General features: G+C 37.7%; 1 protein-coding gene across 2 annotated transcripts in view; it reads right to left on the bottom strand.

Moving 5' to 3' along the window:
- Nucleotides 1–3,478: 3,478 nt before the first annotated feature.
- Nucleotides 3,479–12,714, bottom strand: part of LOC18441100 (C2H2-like zinc finger protein) — a 30,062-nt gene continuing 20,826 nt past the window's right edge. For both annotated transcript variants that reach the window (XM_006851220.4, XM_020671553.2), the window contains exons 5-10: nucleotides 5,291–5,413; nucleotides 5,149–5,206; nucleotides 5,004–5,077; nucleotides 4,323–4,411; nucleotides 4,147–4,225; nucleotides 3,479–3,935 (exon numbers count right to left, since the gene is read on the bottom strand). In XM_006851220.4, coding sequence (XP_006851283.1) covers nucleotides 4,150–4,225; nucleotides 4,323–4,411; nucleotides 5,004–5,077; nucleotides 5,149–5,206; nucleotides 5,291–5,413 — 420 coding nt within the window. In that variant the 3' untranslated portion in view covers nucleotides 3,479–3,935; nucleotides 4,147–4,149. The remainder of the gene's footprint in view (nucleotides 3,936–4,146; nucleotides 4,226–4,322; nucleotides 4,412–5,003; nucleotides 5,078–5,148; nucleotides 5,207–5,290; nucleotides 5,414–12,714) is intronic.

Raw genomic sequence — 12,714 nt, forward strand, 5'->3', positions numbered from 1 at the left:
TCCTATGGGCAAGCATGGGAGGAAAGAAGGGGGTTCATCTAATTAAATGGAACACAATTTGTCTACCTCAAGCAGAAGGGGGTCTAGGGATACATGATATAGTCGATTTCAATATTGTAGGGATAATGAAATTAGCATGGAGAACATTGGCAGATCCTTCATCCTTAGTTCAATAATTCTTCCATATGGGAGACTAAATACAAAAGATACTCATCTTATGCTTGGAAGGCTATCCGGCGCGGGTTATCGCATTTGAAGGATAATGTCTAATTGGTGATGGTCATCTTGGGGATTTTTGGGCAGACCCTTATTTATCAAAAAAATCAGTATGGGACTCTTATGGTACGATTGTTCATCAGGACCTTGAGGTTGCTATGCCAAAGGTCTCTGATCGTATTGGTGGTGTTCTTCACTCTTGGGTTTTACCCCTGCCTACGCAGCTACATAGGGATTTTTGGTGTGGATTAAATCTGTGAGTAGTTTGTTCTCAACTAAAGAAGCTTGGGAGTATATTCGTAACAAGGGAACTTCTCAGGCAATATTTAGAACCTTGTGGTCAGCAAAATGTCATCCCCGTGCGAAATGATTTTCTTGGTTGGCCCTCCATCATCGGTTACCTACTGCTTCTCTCTTGCAGCAGTGTGGGATTGCTATGGCTCCTCATGTATGCCCTTTTTGCACATAATGACGATAGTTCATGTCATCTATTATTTATTTGTGACTTTTCGCAGGGTATATGGAGGTTGGTTGCCTGGCGATGCGATAAGCGTTTCATCTCTGGCATTTCTATTCCTATTATGTTGAGAAAATGATTATCATTCATATTCAAGTCAAATGGTTTCTTCAATATTTAGACCTTTGTATTCTTCACAATTATATGGTTCTTACGGGCGGAACGCAACCGGAGAGTTTTCAAGGATAGGTTGACCAGAAAGGAACAATTAGTCAAACAGATCATTTCTCATGTTCAGGAGCTAGCTGATGCCAAATCCTGGACATTTCATTTGTCATAAAGGCGATCATTGATAACTTACAGTTCAAATAGTATGAACAGAGGGATAAAATTAGTATTCCAGTGGCATAGTCATTTGCTAGCCCTAATCACTTTAAGATAAACATTGATAGGCCTTCCTTATATAACCTAGGTCAAGCAAGGCCGGGTGAGGGGGGACGTTATTAGGAATTCTGATGGTACTTTTATTGCAGTATTTATCAAACCTTTTGGAATCGTCTCTAATAATTATGCAAAATTTTGCGCTTTAGAAGAAGGATTCAGCTACAGTGCTACCTTGTTCAAATTGAAAGTGAATTAGCATTGCTCGTTAATGTTATTCATGAACACTGTTGGCCTCTATAGAAGTTACATACGATGGCAGTAAATTGTCAACGTCTTTCTAAGTGTGGGTGGTCCATTTCCCATATCTTTCATGAAGCCTATATGGTGGTTGATATTCTTGTAAAGAGGGTTACATCTTACCAAGGAGCTACTGTTCTAGGGTTTTATGATAATGAGCTGTATACTTTCTATCTCTTAATTAATTATGAAAAACAGGTAGGGAACCTTCTTCCCCACTGACTGACCTTAAAAAACAAAAACTTTGCTTTTTAAAACAAATCCTCAATGGACTTTTGGTGCGAATAAGGATCAGATAAGGCAACATCTAATAAAAGTATAAGTAAAATATTTTGTCAATATAAATTGCTTAAATACCCCTGAATTTTTCAAGGGTAATTCAATCAAATTTTTTTGGGAAAATTGTTTGGTATGTCCAAGCCCACACCTATTACTATGCCGGCTCGAAGATCTACACCATTCACCAAAATTGGGTCCTATAAATAATAATCCTCCAAAGAAAAAATAAAATCAATATTTTAAATATTTTCCCCAAAATATATCATTTATAGGTTTATAAAATTTAATTATTTTTACATATTAATAATCTCCATGTGAAAGACTATATAGTCCCTAAAATTTAGGATAAAAATCTATTTAAATATAAATTAAGGGGGCCCAATTTCTACATGCGAGTATATAGACTCATAAAAAACCATGTCCTTTTTTTTGACAGGCCAAACCTTTTTATATCTTTATGTGGTTTACCTAATTTAGTTACACACATGCTACAAAATCTATATAATTTATGAGATTGTATACAATGAGATCATTTATCTTTATTACAAGGAAGTCACAGTTATTCCTATTCATTAGATGTCAAATTGGATGGCTTGGACTAATCATAAAATCTGAGAAAAATAATTTTGATCCGAGTCTGTCAATGGTACTCTTACAACCACCGAATTTAAAATTTAAAAGAAAAGAGTGATTACGATCTCCTCGTACAAAAAGTAAACGGTTTCTTTGTATATTTTCCTCATAATTTATATGGGATTAGAAAGAGTAAATTAAAATATGAAAAGTAATGTTTTTGAAGGATTATATACCACGAGACTATTTACTTTTGATACAAAATAGTAAAAAATCATTTTTACCCATAGTATGTGCAATCAAATGGATTTAAATGTCACATCATTCAAAAAAATTATTATTATGAGCTTTACATTTTATCTAGACACAACTCCAATTGCCCAGTTTCATATCTAACGTTCAATATTGGTTGGAATCTCCCTAAACTCATTTCCCTCTTTATACATATATTAAAATACAAAATACAATTACAGCCACCTAATTATCAATTTGGGCCATGGGCATTAGAAACGGCTTTAAAATCAAAAGAGAAACCAAGGCTTTTTATTATTATCCCATTGCTATGATACTAGGGCTTTAAATAATTGTATAATTCAAAAAACAATATTTTGGATAAAAGGAGAAGAAACTAGAGCTTCTCACCTACTTCCCTTCCCTCGTGATTTCGGTGCCTAATCTATACCATTCAACTAAAAACCATGTATGAGAAAAGATTCCTTACAGCATACATAGAAACATTTGCAAACTCTCTTGGAAATGGATAACTTGGCCTACCATCCTCGGCTTATTTTGATCCATTTTATGTGGACTTTGATTTGATTTTTCTTTTTTTTTTTCGAATCATACTATTGAATTGCATGAGGGCCATTTGAGCTTTCCCGCAACTTTATTTCTTTGCCAATCGTACCCGTCAATTGGCATGTCGCCCTCTACTCGACTCTTGGGCCATTCAGTTTTGAGCGCATGCCATGGCTTTCCGAAATTACGGGTGCAAATTTTTCATTTTAGCCAAAAAAATAAAAAAGAATAGAAGTGCCACATCAGATTGTGAAATTTGATACGCTAAAAATAATAAAAACGTGACAGCTTTGTGAAAACTTAATATATAGACTATCGAGAAAACATGTTGCAAAACAGGCCAGTACCATGGCATGGAATCCATTTTTTTCCAATCCATAGTCATCGAGATGGAAATGATCGATTCACATGTTTTTCTTAATCCATAACCGCATTTTCAACCAAGATTTGAAGTGCATCATTCTAAATCCGCTCTCCCAGAAATACTTCCCTTCAGTTTCATCAAAAACCGAATCAATAAAATCAACTTTGGAGACAATGAACCCTTGAGAAGAGCACGTTAACCATGGATGCTCTCTCTCTCTCTCTCTCTCTCTCTCTCTCTCTCTCTCCCACCCATAGCCTCATTTTTCATCATGCCTCACTTCTGTATCCCTAAAGAGAGTTAAAAACACATCCAGTGAGTTACAGCTAAAGGATGGAAATATGGGAAGAGAACATGTACAATACACATCATCGAGCAACAATCGTTGCAGCCACAATTAAAATGAGGAGAAGATGTGAAGCTGTAAACACCAACCGTCGAGACGCTTCACAGCCATGCCACACCCTCACTGCTGATCCTCAAATTTGAAAACATCTTGTCAAACTTCTTCCCTCAAGTAGTATGAAAGACTCAGAATGACCAGTACCCGAAAAGATACATTCAATCCTGGAGATGAACCAAACGTTGATTGTTCTAATCAACAAAAACCTTCAACAGAATGATGAGTCAAGAAGCATGTCACACTGCTATCCATAGGTTTTACTGAAGGCTTGAGCAAACCATGACAACGCACCAAAATAATAGCGATAGGCATGCAACTAGACTATCCATCCTTCAGAACTCCATGGAGAGAGAGAGAGAGAGGAGAGAGGATTACCAACTATGTGGGCTTTGTCTTGCGCCCAATCCCTGTTTGCGATATGCGTTTCAGGTCATGTACACCGCTTCTCATTTCTCTGTCCAGACAACATTTGTGCCCAAGGAAACCAAAAAAAATGAAAATTGAACCATACAAATAAACTAGTCAGGGTGGATGGTGATATGGATCCATACCTTCGGTACAAATAGACAATACCATAGAAAATAGGAAGCAGCATCAGAGTCAGTATGGATATGGCAAGGTAGAAAACACTGCTCCGCTTCTGCAGACATGATATAACAGAATAAAAGACATACAGAGAGCCAAAGAGGGGAAATAGCAGACACAGTAGACAACCACCCTTACCATTTCAAAATCACTTTAATAATATGCTAGGACACTGGGTAATAACTACATAACCATTTTCTGCACTTCCAAATATCTCTTCGGTATGTATTAAACAATGCAATTCTAACCAAATTCTTCTAACTGACGTGGTTTACAAAGTCAATATCATGAATATCCATTCCCTCAAGCAGCTCTCGCACTCAACAGGGCTAAATCCACATTTATTGCAAGAGTAATACCCATTGGTTTTTGGAAACTTCTTCCAAAATTATTTGTAATCTCAAGCTCACAAAATCCAGGAAAATAATATTTTAATCATACTGGCATAAATTCATCAAAACATGCACTCAAAGGTTAAAGATCAATTGCGCGACATGTGGTGCACTCTATTGACGAACTTGTGATCCTGGAATTGAAAAGGCTTAATTTACATCTACCAGATAACCCATGTAAATACTTTACCAGAGCCAATGTTCAGGGAAGAGAGAGGCCAATGTTGGAGAGAGAGAGAGAGAGAGAGAGCATACCCTGCCACCTCGGGCAAAGGGTTTATGTCGCCCAGAACAGGAGTGTGCATCACAGAACTGCCGCAAGAAGAACTCTAGAACGAAGGAGTCAGAATACAGACTAGGGATACCAGAGTTGATCACAAAGTGAGAGGACAGTAAGTACCATGAAGCCGGCTAGTTGAGTGGCCCTCATTCACAGGAAAGCAAGTATCTGCCAGACTCTATCAAGATGAAAGTAAAATTATGAAGCATTAAAACAAAGATGGAGATGTAGTAACAGGGACATGGCTATGACCACAAAAAACCTGGCAAAGATGTCGATTCTTGGCTGCTGCGGCCGGATTGCATTTGGTCTTGCGCTGCTTGGACTCATCTACAAGGTCACAATGCAAAGCTCCACATAGGTCAGCTAGGCATCGGTCATGAGTCTGCATTCAAAAGTGATTGTTCAATAAAGTAATCATATGGAAGAAAACAGGAAGTATATCTGAAGCCAACATAAAACAAATTAAGGCGATAATTAATAGACCAATCATCAGAATAAAATTAAGAGCAGCTCCTAGGAATCCTGGCCCCAGTTCGTGATCAGCCCAACCATGCATAGAATAATGGATAGGTAAAGGCCTTAAGGCCACACAAACCCCAACATCTTCAACAGACTGAATAAGATGAGAGAGCCAAGTCTGCCAGCATTGAGATTTGGAACTTGAAATGACTTTTATGATGATTAATATACATATTTTTATTAGTGGTAATGATATTTCCTACCTCAATGTGCACTAGTTAACAAAGGCAACCATGGCTAACATCACTACCTCAAGGAATAAAAGCATATAAGCAAACAACAACATTTGGGACAAAAATGTAAGGGTGCCATAGCTTCCATCACTACAGCACTTTCCATGTTTGTTTGCTGGAAGTGCAATGTTTATTTGGAAGCCACAACTTCAACATCAAAATGACGTGCTTTGGGGAAGCCATCGCTTCCATGCTAATCACCCATGGAAGACCAATCTATCCTTAGAAGCCGAGGCTTAGGCAGCCTCTTCCATGGAACAATGCCCCATAAGAGTCTAGTCACATTGAAGTCCAATCTATCCTTAGAAAAGGAACTGAAAAGGAAAAAATCTAGAAGAATTATTATAGCCATGAGTAGGGGGGAAAAATCTGACTCGTAGTATCATATACATTAGCAACATCTATGAAGGAGAAGAATTTCCCTCCTAGAGTAACATTTATAGCGAGTGATACCTTGACACCTTGCATTTTGCCTAGTGTCGAGTTTGAATGCTCACTGATATGGGCAAGGCACTTAGTGTTGGGCACTGTATGAGGCATGTCAAAAGTCACTTTTGGCAAAGGTGTCAACCATTTAAGCATGGGGTGTCTTTTCCATTGGAAGCAAAAATGGCTTTGGAAGTATATGATTCTTTAATTTCTTGGTTAAGATGCACGAGGTCTACCAGTAATGCCATAGAAGCAATAATGATGCATTGTTCAAAATGCTATGGTTTATATGAGTATCACAAAAAAGGCAATACATGGTTTTAAAAATTAAATGGGAGGAACAACAGACTTATGCATAAAAAGGTTACAAAATAATCGTTGCATCCACTTCTTCTTAAATAAATATTTAAAATTTTAAATTTAATACCTTTTTTAGACAGTTCTTAACTGCACATTAGCCACCGGCCCCTACCCTGCAGTCCCTGCCACACACTCTATCCCATCATAACACCAAACACCAATGGGCTTTCAGAGGTGTCCTTAGCCCTCCGCTTTCCATCACCAAAGCTCAATCCACATCAAGCATCCCTTTTGAAACCCCTCCCCCTGCACAAAAGATTCCCTAATCCGCACCCACTCACACCTCAACCATAGGCTCTCAGATCTGTGCACCTCGGACAGGCATCAGCTCAAGTGTCAGCACTGCATCATCAGCAGAGACTTCTTCCATGAGTGGGACATTATTCTCAGATGCTGACTCTGATGAAATCAAGCACATAGACATGTCAGCAGGTAACATTTGACCAGATTCTGGACGTGATGGGTTCGTGTATGATGGCCCAATCTTTGATATTAGCAACACTCCAAGGAATGTGCTAATGGCTGAGTCAAAAGAAAGCTCAAAGGCCTCTCAGTTTCAATTACTTTGAGATGCCTAGAGATTCCTCTTCAGTCCCTCTTCATAGGCTCTCAGATCTGCACACCTGGGACAGGCATCGGCTCAAGTGTCAGCACTTCATCGTCGGCAGAGACTTCTTCCATGAGTGGGACATTATTCTCAGATGCTGACTCTGAAGAAATCGAGCGCATTGACAGGTCAGCAGGTAACATTTGACCAGATTCTGGGCATGATGGGTTCGTGTATGATGGCCCAATCTCTGACATTAGCAATATTCCAAGGAGTGTGCTAATGGCTGAGTCAAAACTCAAAAGAGAGCTCAAAGGCCTCTCATTCTCAATTATTTTGAGATGCCTACAGATCCCTCTTCCGTCCCTCTTCATGGACATTCTTTCACCTCAGAAGAACCAATAAGCAGATGATGTGACATCTCCAAGCCCCCTCCCCCAACCCGAATTGAAAGCTGTGTTGGAATATCTGGAAACCAGGTTGTCCCCTGAAGTAAAAAACTACTGCAGAATTTCGCCATGAGTCCTCCCAAGAGGTCACTGCAGTTATTGAGACTAAGTCACCTCCCCTTAACTAGCCTTACTACAAGTCCTGGGGCAGGGGTAGACACCCTTATCAATGATAAGCAATGATTTAAAAAATGGTCCACCCGACTCCTAGGTGCCCAAGACCCTAAATACCGCATGCCTAGGCCTAGACCGCCCATTTTGGGCAGATGTACTTGGGAGGGCGCCCAGGCGACGGCCTAGGCCGACACCTAGGGTCGTGCACCCTTTTTCTAATTTTTATGTTACCCAAAAGGGAAAAGGGCTTCATTTTGACCCCCGAGATACTATAAATATGTTAGGGGGTTATTTTTAACCCCCCCCCCCCCAAAAAACAAAAAAAAAAAAACACTTCCATACCTATTTATGAGAATTGAAAGCATTTGTTGTTGTTTGAAATTCCCTATACTTTTTCTTTTCTCATTGGAATTATTTTTTAGGGTGCTATTGGAGGTATTAGAAGACATTTGAGGTGATTAGCAGCTTGATTGAGGTAACAAACATCGAAGACCAAAGATTGGGCAAAAAAGGTCTGTTTGTAACCTTTATGTGAGTCTCATTTTTGAGATTTGAGATGTCTTCTGCGGGGTCTACTAGGGTAGGGATTTGGGATGGCAGCATTATGTTAACCTAGATAAGAATGATAAGAATAAAATTATGTGTAATTTTTGTGGACGTATTTCTAATACCGGCATTAATGGATTCAAAAAACATCTTGCCGGTATTAGAGGTGATGTTGCGTTGTGCAAGCAAGTCCCAAAAATTGTATTTCTGAGTACATTGAAGGTGAAAAAAATAAACAAGCAAATCAAAAGAAAATGACATAGCAGAATTGAGGGCAGAGGTCCATGTTTTTTATGATGATATTGACACTGATGAGGATGAAGGGGAAGAGGGGGTAGCATGGTTGCTAATCAGAGCACTAAGGGTAAGGGGGGTTTTGGGTCTAAGAAGCCTCATAGGAAAGGGCTTATTGATAGTTTTTTACACCTAGCTCCAAGACAGTAATTGATAAAGGGAAGGGAAAGGGAAAAAAGCAAGTGACAATCAAAAATAAATTTAAGTACGAAGACAGAGGTTGGGTGATTCGGTACATTGCTTGGTGGTTTTACCATGCGAGCATTTCTTTTAACACCGCTTGCTTTAACAACTTCCATACAATGTTGGAAGCAATTGGGTAATTTGGGCCAGGTTTGAAAGGCCCAACTCCATATGAGCTTGGTGCGCCATTATTGAAGAAAGAAGTTGCGCATACTAAAGAATATCTTTAGACCCATAAGGAGGGTGATCTATGGAGTAATAGGAGGAGGAAGAGTACCATGAATTTGTTGGTAAATTGTCCCTTTTATGCTTGAGGCCATTGGTGATATGGCTACTATTAATGGAGTTCTTTCGAAGGCTAAGGAGGTTACAAAATTCATATAAAGCCACAAAATTTTTTTTGGTTAAGTCAGTAGGCGAGAAGGCCCCCTACCCTTAGCATGATGCACAAGTTTACTAAGAAGAGAGAGTTAGTGAGGCCCGAGGTCACTAGATTTGCCACTGCCTACCTTAGTCTAAAGAGCATGTATAGCAGGAGGATTCCATTGAGGTCTATGTTTGCTTCAGAGGAGTGAAGTAGGTGCAGATAGTCTAAAGATGCCAAGGGAAAGAAGGCACGAGATATTCTCCTTTCTAAATATTTTTGGCATGGGGTAAAGCATGCGATAGGAATATTCTACCCTTGGTGAAGGTCTTGCGATTGGCTGATGCTAATAAGCCTCCATGGGCTTTATATATGATGCACTAGAAAGAGCTAAGAAGGAGATTGCAGAGAATTTGTGCAATGATGAGGCCAAGTATGGCCCAATTTTGGAGATTATAGATACCAAATGGGATAGGCAGCTCCATAGACCATTACATGCAATGGGATACTACTTGAACCACAAATTCTTTTATGCAAATGATGATAGTGAAGCAAAAAGTACAATTATGGATGGTTTTAATGAGTGCCTTGAGAGATTAGTTCCCGATCCACATATCCGAGATAAGATATCAACTGAAGACCTCATTTCATATAAGTGTGCTTTGATGTCATTTGGGAAAGATATAGCATTAAGACAAAGAAACAAAGATGAACCAGGTAATATATTTTGTACTTTTGATTGATAATCTTCACTCAACTTTCAAGTTCCTAAAATTATGTATGATAATGTTAAATACCTATATTAATTATAAAGGTTGCCCTCATATTGCAGCCCAATGGTGGAGACAACATGAGACTAGTGCTCCACACCGTCAGAAGATGACTATTCAAATCTTGAGTTTGACAACTACCTCTTATGGTTGTGAATGCAATTATGATGATCTTGTTTACAAGTTCATTTTTCTAACATAGATTCATAGAAGATAAGAAGATCATAAAAGTCTAGTACTCATGCACTTTTCCTTATAGGTGCATACAAAGAGACGAAATAGGTTTGAGCAAAGGAAGCTCAATTACTTGGTTTTGTTAGAGAGAATCAGAGGCTCATAGAGAAGTTTGACCAGTAAAGAAGGATCTCGTCGCTTCGAAAGACATGCAGAATGCTTCAAGTTGGCTAGTTGGAGACCCTCATATTAAGGACGACTTCCCCGAGGAGAGTTTGACCTGGGAAATGGTCGAGGAGGCTTCGGAACGAGAATCTGATCTAAGGAGGGCCACTCGAGCAACGACTTTTGTTGGTACTTCACACTCACAACATGAGATAGAGGAAGAGGAAGCATATTCATACGAATCTATGGAAGAAGAGGAATATGTTGAAGAGGGTGATGATTCTGATGATGACGGCCTTGATTCCGATGCAGATGCAAGCAATAACAATGATGATTCTTATTCTTATTGATATCCTCTCTCTTCTTTTGTAGTATCTTTAGTACACCATCTTGGTTTAGGATTTAAACATTTGAGTTTTAGATGTTAGACATACTATTTTTCACCTTTTTGGACTATTTTGTTGGGTGGTTTATACTTTTATAAGTCAACTTGTTGAAGACCTAGAGAGTTGGAGACTTGGAATCCATGTAATTATGGATATCGAATATAGAGAATTAGAGAGTTGGAGACTATCAAACTATTACTCTTACATAGCCTATTAGACTTTTAATGTTTTGAATTTTGAAATTTTGAAGAACTCAATATGCAATATGTCATATATTTGTATCATAGTTGATAGGATCGGGAGAGGGAACGGTACTAGGAGTGACGGATCGTGAAATTCTAGAAGATCCCTATGGTTGGGAACGTTGTCCATAGAATGCACATGGTATGGCTCAAGATCCCCAAATGTTAAAGAGATCGAGATTCCAACCTTTTGGGGATCTAGATCCCGACCTTTTGGGATCTTGATCCCAACTTTTTACAGATTTTGTTACCAACCTTAAAGTGTATGATAATCTTGGATTATGTGTACTCTTTAAAATAGGGATCTCATTATTGATAGCAAGCAAGCAATAGTTGTGTTGCTAGTTGGCTATAAACAAAGAAAATCTTCAGTTTGATTGTTGTCTTGGTCTTTAAGGTTGGGATAGAGATCCTTAATAGCAGGAATCGGGATCCCTATCAATGGGGTTCGAGATCCCAAAATTTAAAAATCGAGATTCCTAAGAGATCCATTCCGAAAGCGACAAAATTGAGGTTCTAAAAGAGATCGCCAAACAAAGTAGGAGATCTTGATAACTATGGTTTGTATATAAAAAATTATGTACAATATTTTCAAATGCAATAAATTAAACGTATGCATATATGTGCATTTGGACATCAAATATATGTATATATCTACAAAATTTGTATTACAGGAAGCCTGAGATTCTGGGTGCCCACCTGGGCACTGGGCATCAGGCCGGCCTCTTAGCTTTTCTTGAAACCTTGATGAGAAGTCCTACCTAACAAGGCAGCCTCGAGCAAGATCTGGGTCATGTGTCATCACCAGTGGTTTAATAAACGGATCGATGCCTTGAATTGGGCACCCCAAAAACCCATCCAGATCGGTGAATCGGCGATCCGGATCGGGAATTGGCCGAATCGGTCCGATTAAACCTTAAAAAAAATTCCAAAAAATTTATTAAAATTCATTATAAATGTTGTTTTCTAGGAATCCAATAAGAATGGGGGTACTATATTATTAACTTTCATTTTTTTCATCAATATGCGAATATTGAGATGTTCTTTCCCTGTATGAACTTATGTTAACCATTAAATTTACATCACACAGAAGAAAAATTATTGAATTATCAACGATAAAGCATATAATCATACATGGACTGCAATAAGAATGGAGTAAATTGACGAAAAAATGGCCACCAAAATCTCTAATTGGCCGAAAACCCTGATCCAAAATTATTACAACCTAACTAACTATAATCTTATGTACTGAAATTGAAATTCCTGGTGTACATTTTATAATTATTTTACTATACAAATAATAACAAATAAAAAATATCTTATAATATCATCTAATTTAAAATACAATATTGACAACTGTAAGAAAAAATAGTAAATTAGTCCCCACCTGTGGGTGTCTGTGGAACTATGCATTTGTAATTTCTTTCTCTTTTAATACAAGTTAACCTTCTCTCAAAAAAAAAATAGTAAATTACATAATTTATAATGCAAATAAATTAATAAATAAAATATAAGACTGGTTATCAATATAGATATTATTAGAATGTGTACCAATTTTCGAAATAATATTTCAATTTTTCAAGAATCTAATTTTTTAGGTTTCAAAAATCAAATTTTTTAAGGTTTCTAGAATAATCGCAGCTCAAATGCATGCTTGAAAAGCATGATACTTGTTGTATTACTTTTTATTTATTTTTTGACAATAAATACTTGTTGTATTACCTTTTATTTTATTTTTTGACAAGAAAAATAAGAAGACGGTGCTGCCTAGGTAACTTTTATTTTTTTGTCAAGGTAACTTTTTTTTGTCAAAGTAACTTTATTTTTTTTGTCAAGGTAATTTTTATTTTTATTTTTTGACAAAAATTTATTTTTTTGTCAAGGTAATTTTTATTTTTTTACCATAAC

Source organism: Amborella trichopoda, chromosome 7, assembly GCF_054954075.1.
Source record: "Amborella trichopoda isolate Santa Cruz 75 chromosome 7, AtrichopodaSantaCruz75HAP2 v2.0, whole genome shotgun sequence".
NCBI lineage: Eukaryota > Viridiplantae > Streptophyta > Magnoliopsida > Amborellales > Amborellaceae > Amborella > Amborella trichopoda.